General features: G+C 44.8%; 1 protein-coding gene across 1 annotated transcript in view; it reads right to left on the bottom strand.

The window, feature by feature from the left end:
• Positions 1-21523, bottom strand: part of stab2 (stabilin 2) — a 173861-nt gene that overhangs the window by 85847 nt on the left and 66491 nt on the right. The window contains exons 28-34 of the mRNA XM_078567771.1: positions 19708-19755; positions 15901-16037; positions 14179-14290; positions 9825-9902; positions 8689-8787; positions 8470-8577; positions 6034-6165 (exon numbers count right to left, since the gene is read on the bottom strand). Of these exons, the coding sequence (XP_078423897.1) occupies positions 6034-6165; positions 8470-8577; positions 8689-8787; positions 9825-9902; positions 14179-14290; positions 15901-16037; positions 19708-19755 (714 nt within the window). The remainder of the gene's footprint in view (positions 1-6033; positions 6166-8469; positions 8578-8688; positions 8788-9824; positions 9903-14178; positions 14291-15900; positions 16038-19707; positions 19756-21523) is intronic.

Here is a 21523-nt window from a genome sequence, read left to right as displayed (position 1 = left end):
TGTTGTTTCTGTTGTTGTTGTTTCTGTTGTCACTGCTGTTGTTGTTTCTGTTGTTGTTTCCATTGTTGCTGCTGTTGTTGTCACTGCTGTTGTTGTTTCTGTTGTTGTTTCTGTTGTTGCTGCTGTTGTTGTCACTGCTGTTGTTGTTTCTGTTGTTGTTGTTTCTGTTGTTGTTTCCATTGTTGCTGCTGTTGTTGTTTCTGTTGTTGTTGCTTCTGTTGTTGTTTCTGTTGTTGTTGTTTCCGTTGTTGCTGCTGTTGTTGTTTCTGTTGTTGTTGTTTCTGTTGTTGCTGCTGTTGTTGTTTCTGTTGTTGTTGTTTCTGTTGTTGCTGCTGTTGTTGTTTCTGTTGTTGTTTCTGTTGTTGCTGCTGTTGTGGTCACTGCTGTTGTTGTTTCTGTTGTTGTTTCCGTTGTTGCTGCTGTTGTGGTCACTGCTGTTGTTGTTTCTGTTGTTGTTTCTGTTGTTGCTGCTGTTGTTGTCTCTGTTGTTGTTTCTGTTGTTGCTGCTGTTGTTGTCACTGCTGTTGTTGTTGTTTCTGTTGTTGTTTCTGTTGTCACTGCTGTTGTTGTTGCTGCTGTTATTGTTTCTGTTGTTGTTTCTGTTGTTGCTGCTGTTGTTGTTGTTTCTGTTGTTGTTTCTGTTGTTGTTTCTGTTGTTGTTTCTGTTGTCACTGCTGTTGTTGTTTCTGTTGTTGTCACTGCTGTTGTTGTTTCTGTTGTTGCTGCTGTTGTTGTCACTGCTGTTGTTGTTTCTGTTGTTGTTTCTGTTGTCACTGCTGTTGTTGTTTCTGTTGTTGTTTCTGTCGTTGTCACTGCTGTTGTTGTTTCTGTTGTCACTGCAGTTGTTGTTGTTTCTGTTGTTGTTTCCGTTGTTGCTGCTGTTGTTGTCACTGCTGTTGTTGTTGTTTCTGTTGTTGTTTCTGTTGTTGCTGCTGTTGCTGTTGTTTCTGTTGTTGTTTCTGTTGTCACTGCTGTTGTTGTCACTGCTGTTGTTGTTGTTTCTGTTGTTGTTTCTGTTGTTGCTGCTGTTGCTGTTGTTTCTGTTGTCACTGCTGTTGTTGTCACTGCTGTTGTTGTTGTTTCTGTTGTTGTTTCTGTTGTTGCTGCTGTTGTTGTCACTGCTGTTGTTGTTGTTTCTGTTGTCACTGCTGTTGTTGTCACTGCTGTTGTTGTTGTTTCTGTTGTCACTGCTGTTATTGTCACTGCTGTTGTTGTTGTTTCTGTTGTTGTTTCTGTTGTTGCTGCTGTTGTTGTCACTGCTGTTGTTGTTGTTTCTGTTGTCACTGCTGTTGTTGTCACTGCTGTTGTTGTTGTTTCTGTTGTTGTTTCTGTTGTCACTGCTGTTGTTGTCACTGCTGTTGTTGTTGTTTCTGTTGTTGTTTCTGTTGTTGCTGCTGTTGCTGTTGTTTCTGTTGTTGTTGCTGCTGTTGTTGTTGTTTCTGTTGTTGTTTCTGTTGTTGCTGCTGTTGTTGCTGCTGTTGTTGCTGCTGTTGTTATTGTTTCTGTTGTTGTTTCCGTTGTTGCTGCTGTTGTTGTTGTTTCTGTTGTTGTTTCTGTTGTTGCTGCTGTTGTTGTTGTTTCTGTTGTTGCTGCTGTTGTGGTCACTGCTGTTGTTGTTTCTGTTGTTGCTGCTGTTGTTGTCACTGCTGTTGTTGTTTCTGTTGTTGTTTCCATTGTTGCTGCTGTTGTGGTCACTACTGTTGTTGTTTCTGTTGTTGCTGCTGTTGTTGTCACTGCTGTTGTTGTTTCTGTTGTTGTTTCTGTTGTTGCTGCTGTTGTTGTCACTGCTGCTGTTGTTTCTGTTGTTGTTTCTGTTGTTGCTGCTGTTGTTGTCACTGCTGTTGTTGTTGTTTCTGTTGTTGTTTCTGTTGTCACTGCTGTTGTTGTTGCTGCTGTTGTTGTTTCTGTTGTTGTTTCTGTTGTTGCTGCTGTTGTTGTTGCTGCTGTTGTTGTTTCTGTTGTTGTTTCTGTTGTTGTTTCTGTTGCCACTGCTGTTGTTGTTTCTGTTGTTGTCACTGCTGTTGTTGTTTCTGTTGTCACTGCAGTTGTTGTTTCTGTTGTTGTTTCTGTTGTTGCTGCTGTTGTTGTCACTGCTGTTGTTGTTTCTGTTGTTGTTTCCGTTGTTGCTGCTGTTGTTGTCACTGCTGTTGTTGTTGTTTCTGTTGTTGCTGCTGTTGTTGCTGCTGTTGTTGTTTCTGTTGTTGCTGCTGTTGTTATTGTTTCTGTTGTCACTGCTGTTGTTATTGTTTCTGTTGTTGCTGCTGTTGTTATTGTTTCTGTTGTTGCTGCTGCTGTTGTTTCTGTTGTTATTGTTTCTGTTGTTGCTGCTGTTGTTGTTTCTGTTGTTATTGTTTCTGTTGTCAGTGCTGTTGTTATTGTTTCTGTTGTTGTTCCCGTTGTTGTTTCTGTTGTCAGTGCTGTTGTTGGTGTTACTGCTGTTGTTGTTTCTTTTGTTGCTGCTGTTGTTGTCCCTATTGACGCTGCTGTTGTTGTTTCTGTTATTGCTGTTGCTGTTTCTCTTGTTGCTGCTGCCGTTGTTGCTGTTGTTGTTACTGCTGTTGTTGTTCCTGTTGTTGTCACTGCTATTGTTCCTCTTGTTGCTGTTGTTGTTACTGCTGTTGTTTCTTTTGTTGCTGCCGTTGTTGTTCCTATTAACGCTGCTGTTGATGTTTCTGTTGTTGCTGTTTCTCTTGTTGTTGTTCCTGTTGTTTCTGTTGTTGTTGTTGTTCCTGTTGTTGTCACTGCTATTGTTCCTCTTGTTACTGTTGTTGTTACTGCTGTTGTTGTTCCTGTTGTTTCTGTTGTTGTTGTTGCCACTCGGCCCCTCGAACCTGCTCTGCCATTTAATAAGATCATGGCTGATCTGATTGTAACCTCCACCCCACATTCCCACCGACCCCTTCCAACCTTTCACTCCTGGCTTATCAAGAATCTACCTAGCTCTGCCTTAAAAAATATTCAAATATTCTGCTTCCACTGCCTTTTGAGGCAGAGAGTTCCAAAGACTCATGATCATCTGAGAGAAAAAATGTCTTCTCAACTCTGGCCAGGATTTCCTGTGCCCGCTGGTGTCAGGCATGTTCAGTGGCGTGAGCGGACAAAATGGCGAGAAGGCCAAAAATCTATTTTACCACCTAGCGAAACCAGTTTGTGATTGTCCGCTCTGCCATCGGGTGTCAGGGACCTCATTGTAATACATCACCTTAATACATAAAGCCAGCCTGCCAGACTCATACCCCACCCCTCACTGCTGGATCATCAGTCCATGTTGGCGGGAAAACACACTGACGTTTTTCACAACAGCATATATAAGACATGCACTGGACGGGCTGCACTTTGCTTGGGAGTTTGAGGTTTGTTTGCCTACCTTGCTTCGGTCAACATTCACAGTCATCAGCTTCACAGGCTTCACAGACAGCACCACATCACTTTTAGAGGGGGCTCATGGGCAGGTCTCTACCCACCAGATCCGCCATATGTGGGTGGTTTTTCAATGGCTGCAGGGCTAGGGCTTGTTTGGGGAAGGGGGAGAAGTGGCCTCAGGCAAGGGAAGAGGCTGCAGGGCGAGGGCTGTACTGGGGAAGGAGGGTATCCCAGGATGTGTGTGGGGGGGGCACATGTTGGTCTGTGAAGTGGTCTCAAAATGGTGAGGGCTGAGGAGGCAGTCTCCAGAGGATATGTGGCCAGATGTAGATGTGAGGGTGTGTGTGAGAGAGTGAGTGGTGATGTCCCTTGAATTGTCAGTGAGTGAGATGCCAGTGAATGTGTGATGGGTTTGAGTGTGTGAGTTTAGAGTTGATGAGATGGTTGCCATATCCTGGCTGCATGGATGAGGTCATTCATTCTCTATCTGCATTGGATGGCCAACCTCTTCTGTGCAGCATTGGCACTGATCACCACTGCCATCACCTACCAAGCCGGAGTGGTAATGTTGCTGCCCTTCCTACGGCCAGAGCGGAGGTAATGGACATCATAGGGGCCTCCACAGCATCCAAAAGGCGCTCGAGGGCTGCAGTCTTCTTGCCTTTCGGGGCCTTGTCTCCTTTGCTGCAGTCCTGGGCTGGAAGCACTGAGCGCGGCTGTACTTTAAATGTGGCGCTTGGCGTAATGAAGCAGCGAGGTGATGGCATGGCGGGCAAATTGGAGTCCGCCCGCCATTGAAATGGCGTATATCCCGGGAATGCATACTTAATGCGGTGGGTTTGGGGTGATACAGTGTGAAAAGCCACCATTGCGGCTGGCGGGTAAAATTTTGTTTTACCCGCCCGCTACCGCACTAAGTGCAAATCTGGGATGATAAATGGGCATCCTCTTATTTTTAAACTGTGAGCCCTAATTCTAGATTCTCCCACAAGAGGAAACATCCTCTCCACATCCACCATGTCATGACTGCTTAGGATCTTATATGTTTCAATCAAGCCGCCTCTTACTCTCCTAAACTCCAGCAGATACAAACCTAGCCTGTCCAACCTTTCCTCATAAGACAACCTGCCCATTCAAGGTATTTGTCTGGTAAACCTTCTCTGAACTGCTTCTAACGCATTTGCATCCTTTCTTAAGTAAGGAAACCAATACTATCTCACCAATGCCCTGTAAACTGAAGCATAACCTTCCTACTTTTGAATTCAATTCCCCTCGTAATAAATCATAACGTTCTATTAGCTCTCCTAATTACTTACTGTGCCTGCATATTAACCTTTTGTGATTCATGCACGAGGACACCTAGATCCCTCTGCACCTCAGAGCTCTGCAATCTCTCATCATTTAGATAGTATGCCTCTCTTTTATTCTTCCTGCCAAAATGGACAAGTTCACATTTTCCCACATTATACTCCGCTTGCCAGATCTTTGCCCATTCACTTAACCTATCTATATTCCTTGTAGCCTCCTTCTGTCTTCTTCACATTTTCTTACCTAGCTTTATGTCAACAGCAAATTTAGCAACCATCCCTCCAGTCCCTTTATCCAAGCCATTATATAAATTGTAAAAATTTAAGGCCCCAGCACTGTCATGTAACCAATTGTTACATTTTGCCAAACAGAAAATGACCCAATTATGCCTACTCTCTGCTTCCTGTTAGCTAGACAACTTTCTATCCATGCCAATATGTTACCCCCTACACCATGAGCTTTTATCTTCCGCTGTAATCTTTGATGTGGCACCTTATCAAATGCCTTCTAGATATCTAAGTACAGTACATCCACTGGTTCCCCTCTATCCACGGCACATGTTACTTCTTCGAAGAGCTCCAATAAATTGGTCAAACATGATTTCCTTTTCACAAAACCGCTCTGTTGACTCTGTTTACCTTGAATTTTTCCAAGTGCCCTGCTCTAACATCTTTAATAACAGCTTCTAACCTTTTCCCTAGGACAGATGTTAAGCAAACTGGTTGCTGGTGTGGTTGCTCAAAACAAAATCACCAGGTCAGTCGCTGTCTCCCGTCCGACCACAGTGTACCCCCAGCATGGCTCCCACTTTCCACCTTCAAGTCCTCAGTATTTAAAGGTCTGACTGGGGTGGATGTTATGTGATTCTTCTTTTCCCGGTGGACCTGTATAACAGGTTGTTGGTCTGTGCAGGCAGCACTGATTCATTGTAAATCTTTATGAGGGACCTGTTTTTGTCTAAGGTAAAGATCACCTTCTGGAGTCAGGACCATTGTGGTTTCCTGGACTCGTTTCAATGGCCTAAAGGACTCAGTAAGGAATTTCCTACATTTCTTTCCCCTTAACTGATCTGAATTTCTCTGTTTTTTTGCCCCCCTCACCTCGCCCTGGAGTTTTCATGGCTCTAGTTGAGTGGGAAGTGTTTGATTCTTAATGCAGAGACATCATGACTGCATGGGTCAAGCTAGATGGGCCGGCTGGGCTATTTCTTAATGGACAGTATTTTGACCATTGACCACCCCCACCCCTGTTGCTATTGAAATCCTTATTCATGCCTTAAACACCTCAAACTTGACCTTTCCTGTCTGCCAGGTGTAGACCACATGTTAAACGGGATGGAAGAATTACAGTACGTCCATATACCTGGCCATTCCTGTGGAAGAAGCCAACTTGAAAGGAAAATCCTAGCATTGTCTCCCGGTGCATCCCATTGCGCATATCACTTTCCATTAGCTTTTGATCCAAAATGACATGGTATCTTATAAGGTCCTCATCCTGGAGGGAAAGAAAAGATACACATTCTTTATAAAATAAGCCATTGATTTAGTTCAAAAAGTAAGATGAAAACGTATATTAATGTTCTCATGGGGACTGTTGTGTTTTAAATAATGATCTAAGGCCCCAGTTGCTCATAAGGCATTGCGTAATCACGTTGTGGGTTCATTTATTGAGTCTAGGCTCATGACAACATTTATACAAAGGTACAAAGCTTGAAAACAGCAACAGAGCTGACTGTGTGTGCTCTGCTTAAAGCCAAAAGTGAAATTAAAACTGGATTGCATAACACACTTCCTTTCTAGCGATGTCATGCTGCAATCCCTTAAAGGCATAATTACAACACAAATTATCAGCAACTCGCCAACTCCTTCGACAGCACCTTCCAAACCCATGACCTCTACCACCTAGAAGTACAAGGCAGCTGATGCAGGTGAACACCATCACCTGCAAGTTCCCCTCCAAGCCACTCACCATCCTGACTTGGAAGTATATCCCTGTTCCTTCATGTCGCTGGGTCAAAATCCTGGAACCCCCTTCCTAACAGCACTGTGGGTGTACCTACACCACATGGACTGCAGCGGTTCAAGAAGGCAGCTCACCACCACCTTCTTAAGGGCAATTAGGGATGAGCAATAAATGCTGGCCTTGTCAGTGACACTCACGTTACAGGAAAGAATGAAAAAAAGGTAGCTAGGGAGGAGGAGCCTCCACAAATATTCCCATCCTCAAAGATGGGGGAGCCCAGTACTTTAGTGTAAAAGAAAAGACTGAAACATTTGTAACCAGATTCACAGATGCCAATCTTCAGCCAATTCACTCCACATGATATCAAGAAATGGCTGAAGGCATTGGACAGTGCAAAGGCTATGGGCCCTGACAACATTCCTGCAATAGTACTGAAGACTTGTGCTCCAGAACTTGCCATACGCCTAGCCAAGCTGTTCCAGTACAGCTACAACACTGGCATCTACCCGGCTATGTGGAAAATTTCCCAGGTATGTCCTGTACACAAAAAGCAGGACAAATCCAACCTGGCCAATTACTGCCCCATCAGTCTACTATCGATCACCAGTAAAGTGGTGGAAAGTTTCACTGACAGTGCAACACTTACACAGCAATAACCTGCTCACTGATGCTTATTTTGGGTTCTGCCAGGGCCACCTAGCTCCTGACCCATTACAGCCTTGGTCCAAACATGGACAAAAGAGCCCAACTCCAGAGGTGAGGTGAGAGTGACTGCCCTTGACATCAAGGCAACATTTGTCCGAGTGTGGCATCAAGGAGTCCTAGCAAAACTGGAGTCAATGGGAATCAGGGGGAAAACTCGCCACTGGTTGGAGTCATACCTAGCACAAAGGAAGATGGTTGTGGTTGTTGGAGGTCAGTCATCTCAGCTCCAGGATATCACTGCAGGAGTTCCTCAGGGTAGTGTCCTAGGCCCAAACATCTTCAGCTGCTTCATCAATGAACTTCCCTCCATCATAAGGTCAGAAGTGGGGATGTTCGCTGATGATTGCACAATGTTCAGCTCCATTCGTGCCTCCCCAGATACTGAAGCAGACCATGTCCAAATGCAGAAAAACTTGGACAATATTCAGACTTGGACTGACAAATGGCAAGTAATATTCGCACCACACAGGTGCCAGGCAATGGCTGTCTCCACCAAGAAAGAATCTAACCATCACCCCTTGACATTCAATGGCATTATCATCGCTGAATCTCCCACTATCAACATCCTGGCAATTACCATTGACTAGAATGGAAATGGAGCAGCTATATAAATGCAGTGGCTACAAGAGCAGGTCAGAGACTGGGAACTCAGAGGCGTGTAACTCACCTCCTGACTCCCCAAAGCCTGTCCACCATCTACAAGGCACAAGTCGGGAGTGTGCTGGAGTAGTCTCCACTTACCTAGGTGAGTGCGGCTCCAACAAGAAGTTCAACATCATCCAGAAAAAAGCAGCCCGCTTGATCGGCACCCCCAAATTCACTCCCTCCATACTGACACACAGTGGCTACTATATACAAGATGCACTGTAGCAACACACCAAGTCACTTTTGACAACACCTTCTAAACTCACGTTCTCTACAATCTAGAAGGACCAGAGCAGCAGACACATTGGAACTGCAGCAAGGCACACAACATCCTGACGTGGAAATATAACATCTTCCCTTCGCTAGACGGTGACGCCCACATCCCCTGAATGAATAAATAAATCCTGGTTCCAACTCACAACTTTCTAAATTTATGGAATTCAACTTCCCAACGTTCCCCAGGGAGATTTGAAGTCACGAACATACCAAAACGTCAACGGCTTTCTCCTTGAGGTACTTCTCAATGGCGTCATTATTTGGGGTATAGACAGTATAGGTCCTGACACTTTCAATCTGTGCCGTCAAGTTCTGTTGCTGTAACATATAGACATAAGCTTTAGTGACACAGCCTTTTCAACTTGTTAATAGGCAAGCATTAAATAGCAGCACTTAGTGATCAACTGGAATCATATCTGCAGAACTTACAATGACAAAATTTCTAAACCGGGAATACTCTGGCATCTGATTTAGCGTAGACAGTAGGTTGACCGACACATCACTCATAAGCGGATCAGGTATTAGAACCTACAACACAACAATTGGTGGTATAAATGCATCATCCATTGACTAGTTATGGAAAAGCATCACGTGTTAATGTTCCAAAATCAACTATTACAGTGCGGATAAAGGCGGAAATTTTTACTTACATACGAACATGCGAATTAGGAACACCGTAGGCCACTCGGCCCCTCGAGCCTGCTCCGCCATTAAACAAGAAGTGGCTGATCTGAACGTAGCTTCAACCCCACATCTCTGCCTACCCCCGATAACCTTTCACCCCCTTGTTAATCGAGGATCTATCTACCTCTGCCTTAAAAACATTCAAAGGCTCTGCTTCCACCACCTTTCGAGGGAGAGATTTCGAAGGACTTAATGGATATGGTAATAAATATGGCCAGGGTAAGGAGCCCTAGCATTGGGGAAAGAAAACAAACAAGTTTAATATGGCAGAGTATTTGAAGGGGTAGGCATTAGTGAGAGTCTGTTTTCACACGCATATCGAAGGCCGCACAAGGCAACGTGTGTTTGAATCAGGAGACCAAGTCTCGCACTAAATTGGGCATCAGGCGTCATTTGAATGCAGCCCTGACTCCACGTCGAGCCATTGAAGCAAACATCTTTTACTTAACTATATTTTGTGCCGGCCACTTGCTGGGCAACAGCCACAGCAGGAAATCCTGAGCAGAACAGGCCCCGGGCCCTCTTTGCTTGAGGCAGCCCAATGGCAGAGGGGTGTTAAAACAGCTGCTGGGCGCCCTCATTATCTAACGCAAGGGGCTTAAGACCTGTTGTAGGTAGCCACCAGGGGTGCCTGAAAAATTGACTGGGCCGATATGGGGGGGTGGACGTATTTCAGGTACTGTTGGGGGTCCAGGGCATAGAGTTGCAAAATTGGCACCTCTGTCCCCTGTCTTCTGCCCATATAAGGGCCGAGGGAGGCCCTAGCTATTCTCCCCCAAATGATCTTATCACAACACACGACATTTCTCTTTAACTACAATTGGGGAGTTCTGGCTGTGTAAGGCCTGAAACACAAGTTGCACTCAGAAGATTGACCTTACCCTGTCAATAATGTGCATAATCCCATTTGTAAAAGCAATATCAGCAGTGAGAATGTTAGCACCTTCAATGATAGGGCTCTAGAAAAACAAAACATTTGTTAGAATTGGTATAAAAAGAGCAACATTTTAGTTAAATAATAATAATACTAGTTTATTCAAGAAACACATTTGCAGTCCGAAGGCTGAATCACAGGATGTTGGACGGCTCCCGTGTTACTTATCCCCCGCACATTCTCTCACCAACATTCTCCTATACCATGCCATATCTTACCCTCCCCCAGGGCTCTTGCACGTCTGTCAGGTGAATATGTGTGTCTCAGGAATTACTTCCCCTTCAAGTTTCCTTCCTTCTGCCCACCACCAAGGGCAATTAGGGTTGGGCAATAATTGTTGGCCTTACCAGCGATGGCCACACCTCATGAACAAATGAAAAAAAATAAGGAACGCTTGAACCCTGCACGTGGCTGAGATCAGGAAATGATTGGGGCACAGGACTGAAACATCATCGCAGCGCTCATTCATAGAATGATACTTCACAGAAGGAAGCCCATTCAGCCCATCATTCCTGTACTGGCTCTTTGAAAGAGCTGTCCAATTCATCCCACTCCCCCATGCTCTCTCCCAATTGTCCTGCTGATCCTCCCCTTCAAGTATTTATCTAACTCCCTTCTGAAAGTTACTATTGAATCTGCTTCCACTGCTATTCAAGCAGTGCATTCCAGATCAGAACAACTCAACGTGTAAAACATATCTCCTCATCTTGCTCTGGGTCTTCACCTTAATTCTGTGTCCTTTGGTTAACAACCCTCCTGCCAAGCAAACAATTTCTTCCTATTTATTCTATTAAGAATTTCCAGTATTTTTTGTTTTTGTTTCAGATTTCCAGCATCCGCAGTATTTTGCCTTTATCTGAGGTTACCCCCAATGTTTGAAATGTGCATTTTCTTGCTTCAAACGCACACCTGCTTCCAAAAACCTTCTCAGCACTTCCTGAAGATTGGCTAAATGTTCAGCTTCGGTCAATCCAGTGTTGAGAACATCATCCAAGTATATGACCACACGTGGAAGTCCCTGCAGGGGACTCTCCATGGTTCATTGAAATATAGCACATGGTGATGAAACTCCAAAAGGTAATTGGGTGTGCTGGTATAGGCCTTTAAGAGTATTAATTGTCATGTATTCTCTTGACGTGCTATCCAATTCCAATTGTTGATGGGCATGACTCATGTCTAGTTTTGTGTACAGGTCATCGATTCTGAGAATGGGGCATTTGTCTAACTTTGATGCTTTGTTGACTGTCAGTTTGTAGTCACCGCATATGCGTATAGTCTGATCTGGCTTGACGGCCCACTTAGAAAACTAGACAAGTTGAATTATTCCCAGGTTTTCCAACCTGCACAACTCTGCTTCCACTTTTTCTTTTAGTGAGGAAGGCACTGGTCTGGGCCTTGATGAGGTGTGGTGTTGCCTGGGGATCGATGTGCATTTCAGCTTGCACGCCCTTCAGCTTTCCCAATTGGTCTTGAAAAACAGTGTTGTATTTCTTCAAGAGCTCTGGAATTCCATCGGACTTCAAAATGGAATGTTCCTGACCAGTCAAGTTTTATTTTCTGCAGCCAATCTCGACCCAAAAGGCTGGGCCCCTCCCCCTTTATGATGATCACAGGCAGTTGGGCTGCCTGTTGTTTGTATCAGACTGGGACAACAGCAATGCCTTTGACCTGAATGGATTCCCCAGTGTAAGTTCTCAGCTTGGCGGATGTCCACTCCAATGTCAGTGGCTGACTCTCTTCACTGAGGTACTTGAACGTGTAACAGTAGTTAAAGTACTGATATCCACCTCCATCTGTGGTTGCTACCATTCACTTGCACTGTCGCTGTAATGGGCTCAGGTTTAACAGCAGTCACATGATACAGAGAGTATACATCAGGAGTAGCAACCTCAACCTTTGCTGTATCAGTTAACTCAATTAGAATTGTTTGTTGTTTTGCTGTTTGCCTATCCTTTGTTCTGCACTGCCTAACCAGGTGTCCTTTCCTGTGGCAATGATTGCACATTCTGCCTCTTTGAATCTACAGACGTCTGCTCTGTGATTTCCTCCACATCTGTAGCAATCGCCTACCTTATTAGCTGACGTGTTACAACTAGGTTTCCTAACTCTTTGTGTAGTGGACGCATAATCGCGTTTAAATTCTGCTGTTCTGCTTCTCACGCCACGCTCCGTGACAAGATCCCGCCCAGCATGGAGTATGGTGCCATTATCCACGTGCTGCAAAGCCTGTGGGTCTTTTCGTAACACTTCCCACAGCGAGAGAAAATTCCAGGGCGCGCTTGAAATCAACGTCGGATTCGGCTAGCGAGCGGCGCTCAATGGTATCATCCTTGACTCCGCATACGAGTCTGTCCAGCAGCATATCACTCAAGGCACCCCCAAACTCACAGTATTTAGTTAACTGTTTCAGGTTCGCCACAAAGGTAGCAATGGGCACTCCCGGGCATGAATTAAACTTGAAGCGCTGCATGATTACAGACGGCTTGGGTTGGGTTGAAAATGCGATTTCAGAAGCTCCACTAACTTAGAACTTCGGGGCAGTCAGGTTTTGAATCAGGTTATATGTCTTGCTTCCACACACACACACTCAGTAGGATAGCTTTAGGTTTTCCTTCAGTGATAATTTAGTTCGTAATGAAGTAAAGCCTGAGGATCTTGACTCCAATCTTCAATGTTAGCATTGTATGGAGTGAGTCTTCCAAACAGCGGCGTGACTGATAAGTATTGTTCAACTTCGTTTCACTCACATCGACCAGGGTGAAGTACGCAGGAGAAGTCGGCTATATCCTCGTCGCCAAATGGAATGATTTGATGGAGCAGCAGTTTTCGTGAAGAAAAGGCTAAGCTTTATTAAGGAGACATGTAGTGGTGCTTGCACGCCAGACGCGATCTCTCCGTCAGAAACCCCACCGACAGGATTACCCGCACTAAAAGCTTATTGGTCGAAGCATCACATGATAAGTGATTGACAGGAGGGAGGGGCAATACATCTAGTTACTACATGTTCACAGCCTCAAGATTCCCCAAAGTGTTTCACAGCCAATTAAATACTTTTGAGGTGTAGTCACTGTTGTAATGTAGGAAACGCAGCAGCCAATTTGTGCACAGCAAGCTCCCACAAACAGCAATGTGATAATGGCCAGATAATCTTTTTTAGTGATTTCGGTTGTGGGATAAATATTGGCCAGGACACCAGGGAGAACTCCACTGTTGTTCTTCAAAGTAGTGGCTAATGTCCACTTGCGAGTGTAGACAGGGCCTTGGTTTAATATCTCATCTGAGCTGATAGCAGGTTGATGGGGGATGTCTTTAGTTACGATACATTGTGAGCCATGCGATAGGCCTGATGGAGCAGCTGGTCATCCTGGACCTGTCAATTTCTTAAGGACACAGGCTGAACCCAGATGGAATACGTGACAACCTGACATGGCACTCTGCCCTGGCAACCAGACATGTTAATCTGCCCTGGCAACCTGACATGTTAATCTGCCCTGGCAACCTGACATGTTAATCTGCCCTGGCAACCAGACATGTTAATCTGCCCTGGCAACCAGACATGTTAATCTGCCCTGGCAACCAGACATGGCACTCTGCCCTGGCAACCTGACATGTTAATCTGCCCTGGCAACCTGACATGTTAATCTGCCCTGGCAACCTGACATGTTAATCTGCCCTGGCAACTTGACATGTTAATCTGCCCTGGCAACCAGATACATCTAACTGCCCTGGCAACCAGACATGTCAATCTGCCCTGGCAACCAGACATGTCAACCTGCCCTGGCAACCTGACATGGCACTCTGCTGTAGCACTCTACAGTGACATTCCGCAGTGGTACTCTGCCATGGCACTCTACTGTGGCACCCTAACGTGACACTCTGCCCTGGCACCCTAACATGGCACTCTACCGTGGCACTCTGCTTCTATTCAACACTTTGTTTACCTGTTGAAGACTGAACAAGAATTGTCAAATGAAAACCCAGTGACTCAGGATGTTGCGTCAGGATGACTTTTGCTCTCGTGCCCATTAGTAAAGAATTAATGCTTTCTATTAAGAAAGCTTTTTTAAAAAGTTATCTGTTCTTGGCATGAGTGCATCACTGGCAAGGCCAGCAATTGTCCATCACTAATTGCAATTGCAAAGGTGAAGTGAGCTGCCTTCTTGAAACCCTGCAGCCCATGTGGTGGCATTAGAAGATTAGTGGAATTATAAATCGGACTGACCTTCAGCGGCAATATAAATTTATATTTATGTGAAATTAAGAACATGCAGCTGATTTATTTTCCATAGAAGAATAAATACCTCATTAATTTTTGTGAGGGATAAATGGTCGCCTGAATTGATTGTTACCAGTGAATTAGATGAACAATTTAGAAGATCTGTAAGGCTGTACACTCCCTGTAACACATGATGTCTAGGAGAGAAAAAAATTCAAAGTGATAAAATGTACGTAAGGAGCCGTATAAATTAATACAGGTAAATAAAATCTGTGGCAACTTAAATCAATTATAATACATTGAAGTTACCACTTTATAAAGAAGACCCGCATTTATATAACACTTTTCACGACCACCAGACATCTCTCAAAGGGCTTTACAGCCAATCAAGAGTAGTCATTGTTGTAATGTAGGAAATGCAGCAGCCAATTTGTGCACAGCAAGCTCCCACAAATAACAATGTAATAATGACCATTTAACCTGTTTTTGCAGTGTTTTGAGGGATAAATATTGGCCGGGGCACCAGGGAGAACTCTCTGGTTCTTCTTCGAAATAGTGCCATGGAATCTTTTGCATCCGCCCAAACAGGAAGATGGGGCCTCGGTTTAACATCTCACCTGAAAAATAGCACCTCCAACATTGCAGCACTCTTTGAGTATGACACTGGAGTGTCAACCTTGTTTCTTACACTTAAGCTCTGGCGTGGGACTTGAACCCAGAACCTTGGGATGTAGAGGTGAGAATGCTACCAGCTGAGCCACAGCTAACGCTTGACCCAATGTGTAATAAAAAGAAACAATGATAAGGAAAATCGTAACCTCTGCTCATGCTAACATTCTTTCCGTTCAGGAGAATACACTGAAAGGGCCGACTCTCTGGGCATGGGAGCCTCAACATTAATGACCGATAGCAAGTGATTGTGGGCGTGGGTCCATGCTGCGTGCTGTGTGATTTATTATCTGCAGCCATTTTCACACCCAGACCAAGAAATCATCAGGAATTGTTTCTGGTGCTGAAACTCTTGTCCACGTCACATCACCTCGAGGCTCATTTTGCCAATGACTTCATTGCCGCCCCAATGACCTTCACCCTCCACAACCTCCATTGAAAACTCTGCCGCCTACATCTTCATTAAACCCTGTTCATCCATCATGCCCATGCCCCCTGGCCTACAGTGACTCCATGCCCTCTAACAAGTCCAGTGTAAAATGCAGAGACAGGGGTATCTTCCAATTTTTGTGAAGGTGCTTCAATTTTAAAATTCTCCCATTTGTTTTCAAACCCTTCTAAGACCTCACCCCCCTTCCCTTTCCCTATAACCTTCTCCAGCCTTTCGAGATCTCTGTTCTCCGCTGGTTTTGGTCTCTCACACGTCACTGGTTTTAATCACTTGTGGATGTGCCATCACCTACCTACCCTTGAAGCCCTGGAATTCTCTCCCTAAACCTGCCTGAGCCTCTTTCCTCCTTTATGACACTCCTTAAAACCTACCTCTTTGACTAAGCTTTTGGTCATCTGACCTAATATCTCCTTATGGGGCTCAGTGTCGAACGTTATTTGATAATGCTCCCATAAAGCTGCTTGGGATGTTTTACTATGTTAAAGGCGCTATTTAAATGCAAGTACTTGTTGTGGTGAACTTGCATATGTACTAAATGCAGAAATCTGTGTGCTCAGTGAGATGATTGCCTTTGCGAATGAACATATTAAAGCATTAACCTTATGGTTAACGGCACATTAGATGCGAGGTTCAGTGAACTGCTCCCAAACCCATTGGCAGTCCAAGCCATAAAGATAATTCACTCACTTCACTAGGCTTGGAAATTGCTCTGCTTTGAGCCAAAACGCTCGTTTGTCACTATTCAGGTCATCAATGGCCTTCTGTGAGGGCACGAGAAGTGTGATATTGGCGGTTTCTGAAAGCAGTCGGTTTTGAGAAGCACCCTGAAAAGAAAGAGAATGAAAAATTTTAGATTAAAAGAATTTTCAATTGCCTAAGGATGTCAAAGAGGACCTTCCCCCCCCTTTGCTTCTCCTCTCAGGTTATTACACGGCTGAGCGAGTGGGGAAGGGGAAGGGGAGGGATTGGTAGGCGGGTTTCATTGTGGACAGGGAATGTCTAGTCATAACGCTCCGAGCATCATGAACGTTGGGCTAGACGTGATGGGTCAACTCGTCTTTTCCTGCACGTCATTTTTATATGTTTGTTTATTAATAATAATAATAGACACTAAACTGAAAATTCCAGGATGGATAGGTTTCACGGAGTTGGATCCACAAAGGACGGAAGAATACACAAGAATACCAGAAACAGGAGTAGGAGGAGACCATATGACCCATCGAGCCTGCTCTGTCGTTCAATATGGTCATGGCTGATTTTAGGCTTCAGCTCCGCTTTCCTGCCTGCCCCCCCATATGCCTTGATTCCCTGAAAGATCAAAAATCTGTCTATCCCTGCCTTAAATATATTCAACAATGGAGCATCCACAACCTTTAGGGGTACAGTATTCCAAAGATTCACAGCCCTTTGAGTGAAGTAATTTCTCCTCATCTCAGTCCTAAATGATGGGCCCCTTATCCTGAGACTGTGGCCCCGTGTTTTAGATTCCCCTATCACTGGAAACACGCAAACAATCTGTCAGTGTCCACCCTGTCTAGCTTCTTCAGCATCTTGTCTGCTTCAATGTGGTCGTCTCCCATTCTTCTAAACTCCAGAGAATATAGGCCCAATTTACTCAGCCTCTCATTATAGGACAATCTTCTCAACCCAGGGACCGATTTAGGGAACCTTCATTGTGAAATGCAGGTCTCAAGAGTTCTGTCTTTTTTCACTCCTCATAGAAATCGCTGCACCTATGGGGTGGGTCCCTAATGCAGATGGTTCGTTTCACTTTATTCATTCACGGGGTGTGGGCATCACTGGCATTTGTTACCCATCCCTAACTGCCCTTGAGAAGATGGTTGTGAGCTGCCATCTTGAACCTGCTTTCCATATAGTGTAGGTACACCCACAGTGCTGTTAGAAAGGGAGTTCCAGGATTTTGACCCAATGACAGTGAAGGAATGGCGAAATATTTCCAAGTCAGGATGGTGAGTGACTTGGAGGGGAACTTGCAGGTGGTTGTGTTCCCATACTCCTGCTGCCTTTGTCCTTCTAGGTGGTAGAGGTCGCAGGTTTGGAAGATGCTGTTGAAGGAGCCTTGGTGAGTTCCTGCAGTGCATCTTGTAGCTGGTACACACTGCTGCTACTGTGTGTCAGATGTGGAGGGCAGGGCCCGGGAGAGGTGGTGGGAGTATGTGTGGGTGGGGGGATGATGAGGTGAGGGGGTGGTGATGTGTCGCAGGCTGACGTGAGGGTGTGTGGGTGGGGGTTGAGGTGAGAGGGGTGAGGTGAGGGGTAGGGCAGGTGTGTGAGGGGGTGGGTGTTGGGGGCTTGGGTATGGTGGGGATTTAGTATCACAAAATTCAACACTGTACATGTCTCAAGTAGGGATGTTCACTGATGACTGCACAATATTCAGCACCATTCGCGACTCCTCAGGTGCTGAAGCAGTCCATGTTCAAATGCAGCAAGACCAGGACAATATCCAGGTTTGGGCTGACAAGTGGAAAGTAACATTCACGCCACACAAGTGCCATGCAATGACCATCTCCAACAAGAGAGAATCTAACCATCACCCCTTGATGTTCAATGACATTACCATCACTGAATCCCCCACTATCAACATCCTGCGGGGTTACCATTGACCAAAAAATGAACTGGGCTTGCCATATAAATACTGTGGCTACAAGAGCAGGTCAGAGGTTAGGAATCCTGCGACGAGTAACTCACCTCCTGACACCCAAAGCCTGTCCACCATCTACAAGACACAAGTCAGGAGTGTGATGGAATACTCCCCACTTGCCTGGATGAGTGCAGCTCCCACAACCCTAAAGAAGCTTGACACCATCCAAGACAAAATAGCCTGCTTGGTTGGCACCACATCCACAAACATTCACTCCCTCCACCAGCGACGCACAATAGCAGCAGTCTGTACCATCTACAAGATGTACTGCAGAAACTCACCAAGGCTCCTTAGACAGCACCTTCCAAACCCACGACCACTACCATCTAGAAGGACAAGGGCAGCAGATGGATGGGAACACCACTACCTGGAGGTTCCCCTCCAAGTAACTCACCATCCTGGCTTGGAAATATATCGCTGTTCCTTCACTGTCACTGGGTCAAAATCCTGGAACTCCCTTCCTAACAGCACTGTGGGTGTACCTACACCACATGGACTGCAGTGATTCAAGAAGGCAGCTCACCACCACCTTCTCAAGGTCAACTAGGGATGGGCAATAAATAAAGGAGTTCAGTGAGACTGGTTGATTCACAGTGTGGGGGGTGGGGTGGGTGTTGAGGAGAGATCCATAGCATCTGTTTGAGGTGGCATCTGTCAATTGGTTTCAGAGTGTGGTGTGTTAGGTTACCAATGGTTTACTTGGATTGTGTATTTACTGTTAACATTAGAGTATAAAACAGCTTCTGTAACTTGTGTTATCCTTACAAATCTGCATATATTTGTAAAGGTATAGTTGTGGGTGAAAGAATATTGTAAAATAGCTCATCTTTTCTTGTTTAATAAATGTTTTATTCTTTTGTTAAAAGTTCATCAGCTGACTCCTGTGACTCTGTTCAGTAGCCACTCTCCACATATCTAAACAAACAAATAGAAATCAGGATCTATCAAGCTGAGTTCCATTCTGGGATCAGGCTTGTACAATTGTAATATCAGCTGGGATCATAACACAACCAAAAGCCCTTTACAACCAATTAAGTACTTTAAAGAATAGTTATTGTTGGAATGCGGGAACCAATTTGTGCAAAGCATGGTCCATTAAACAGAAAGAATGACCAGGTCATCTGTTTTATGTTGGTCAGGAGATAAACATTGGCCAGGCCACGAGGAAGAACACTCCTTTTTCCCTTCAAAATAGAGCTGCATGATCTTTTACATCTGTCTGAGAGAGAAATTCGGGATTTGGTTTAATATCTCATTGAAAGGACAGCAGCTCTGACACTTCTGTGCTCCCTCAGTATCACCTCTAGGCACATCAGCCTAGAGAATGTAATGAAGTCTCTGGAATGGGACTTAAACTAATAACCTTTTAAATACAGAGTCAAATGTGCTACCAACTTTGCCAAATGCCAGCCCCCTATGTCAATGTGGTACAAATAGATGTTGATGTAGTGGTATTGTCACTGGACTAGTTAAGCCCAAGGTCTTGGTTGATCCTCTGGGTTCAAATCCCACCACGGCAGCTGGTGGAATTTAATTCAATTGATGAAGTTAGGAATTAAAAGCTACTCTTAGTAATGGTGACCATGAAACTATTGCTGTAAAAACCCATCTGGTTCACTGATCTCCTTCCCTGGTCTGGCCTACATGTGACTTCAGACTGGCCTCTGAACTGGCCTAGCAAGCCACTCAGTTCAAGGGCGATTAGGGACAGGCAACAAATGCTGGCCTTGCCAGTGATGTCTACATCCCATGAAAGAATAAATTAACTCTACTTCATTTTGTTAATTTTTCAGGAAGGAGAACAGTCTTGTTTAGACAGCAGTACTTACATTCACCCACTTGAGAAATTCCACTGCCTCTGGAATGAAGGATAGAGCCTAGAAAGGGAAGAGAAATTAGGTTCATACACATCACAAGTCATTCTCATTACTTACTTACAATGACAGACACTTGTATTGCAATTGTAATATATTTAAATTGCTATTTATGGCATGCCCTCCTTATTTGGGCATCCCCAAGCTGTGACACAGTGTCGTGCCTGCTGATAAACATTTCTACCGCTACAGATCCCCTAAAATTTGTACCTAAAGCATTATTAATAGACTAAGAGGAAAATTGGATTTTCTGTATGCAGTGCATCCAAAACATTATATGTTTTCAAGAAGGAGTTAGATATAGCTCTTGGGGCGAAAGGGATCAAAGGATATGGGGAGAAAGCGGGAGCAGGCTATTGAGTTGGATGATCAACCATGATCATAATGAATGGCGGAGCAGGCTCGAAGGGCTGAATGGCCTACTCCTGCTCCTAGTTTCTATGTTTCTATGTAAAGAATGTCTAGTATAAAATTCTTAGCGGGCTTGACAGTGTAGATGCTGAGAGACCGTTTCCCCCTGCTGGCTGCAGAGTCCTGAGCTAGTGGTCACAGGCTCAGGATAAGGGGGTGGTCATTTATGACTGAGATGGGAAGAGATTTCTTCACTCAGGGGATCGTGATCTTTGAAATTTTCTACTTGAGAGGGCAGTGGGTGCTCCATCGTTGAGTATATTCAAGACAGAGATTGTTGGATTTGTGGGTACTATAGGGGAGCCAAGAGATATGGGGATAGAGCAGGAGAGTAGAGTTGAGGCAGAAGATCAGCCATGGTCTTATCGAATGGTGGGGCAGGCTCGAGGAACCATATGGCCTATTCCTGCTCCTATCTCTTGGTAATTATATCAGGCATCCGTGCATACTGTAAATTAAGTACACTCACATATCATTCCTGGTAGGAAGAATGAGGAGAGGCAATATGAAATAAAGGATACGATTTTAAAGTGGGTAAAGGGGCAGAGGGATCTGTGGCTATACGTGCACAAATCATTGAAGATGGTGGGGCAAATTGAGGAGGGGGTTAATAAGGCATTCGGGATCCTAGGCTTTATAAATAGAGGCATAAAGTACAAAAGCAAAGAAGTTATGGTGCATTTTTGTAAGAACCTAAGAAATAGGAGTTGGAGTAGTCTATATGGCCCCCTGAGCCTGCTCTGCCATTCAATAACATCTTGGCTGATCTGACTTTGGCCTTAACTCCACTCTTCTGTCTGTCCCCCAGAACCCTTGACTCCCTTGTCCATTAAAAAAATCTGTCTAACTCAGCCTTTAACATGTTCAATGACTCAGCCTCCACTGCTCAGTCGGGAAGAGAATTCCAAACACCAATGACCCTGGCTACACCAGTTCAGCCTCAGCTAGAGCATTGTATCCACTTCTGGGCACCACACTTTGGGAAGGATGTGAAAGCTTTAGAGAAGGGGCAGAAAAGATTCACAAGAATGGTTACCCGGGTGAAGGGGCTTCAGTTATGTGGATAAGTTGGAGAAGTTGGTGCTGTTCTCCTGAGACGAGAAGGTTGAGATTTGACAGAGGTGTTCAAAATCATGAGGGGCCTGGATAGAGTAGAGAGGGAGAAACTGCTCCCATCGACAGAAGGATCGAAAACTAGACAACATTGATTTCATGTGATTGGCAAAAGAACCGAAGGTGACCTGAGGGAAAACTTGCTTTTCCGCAACAAGTGGTTAGAATCTGGAGCGCACTACCTGAGTGTGCGGTGGAGACGGAATCAACAGCTTTGTTCAAAAGAGAATTGAATTATTCTCTGAAA

This window comes from Cetorhinus maximus, chromosome 22, assembly GCF_964194155.1.
Source record: "Cetorhinus maximus chromosome 22, sCetMax3.hap1.1, whole genome shotgun sequence".
NCBI classification, from domain to species: domain Eukaryota; kingdom Metazoa; phylum Chordata; class Chondrichthyes; order Lamniformes; family Cetorhinidae; genus Cetorhinus; species Cetorhinus maximus.
Note: the sequence above shows the minus strand (reverse complement) of the source record. Positions and strands in the feature narration are given on the sequence as shown.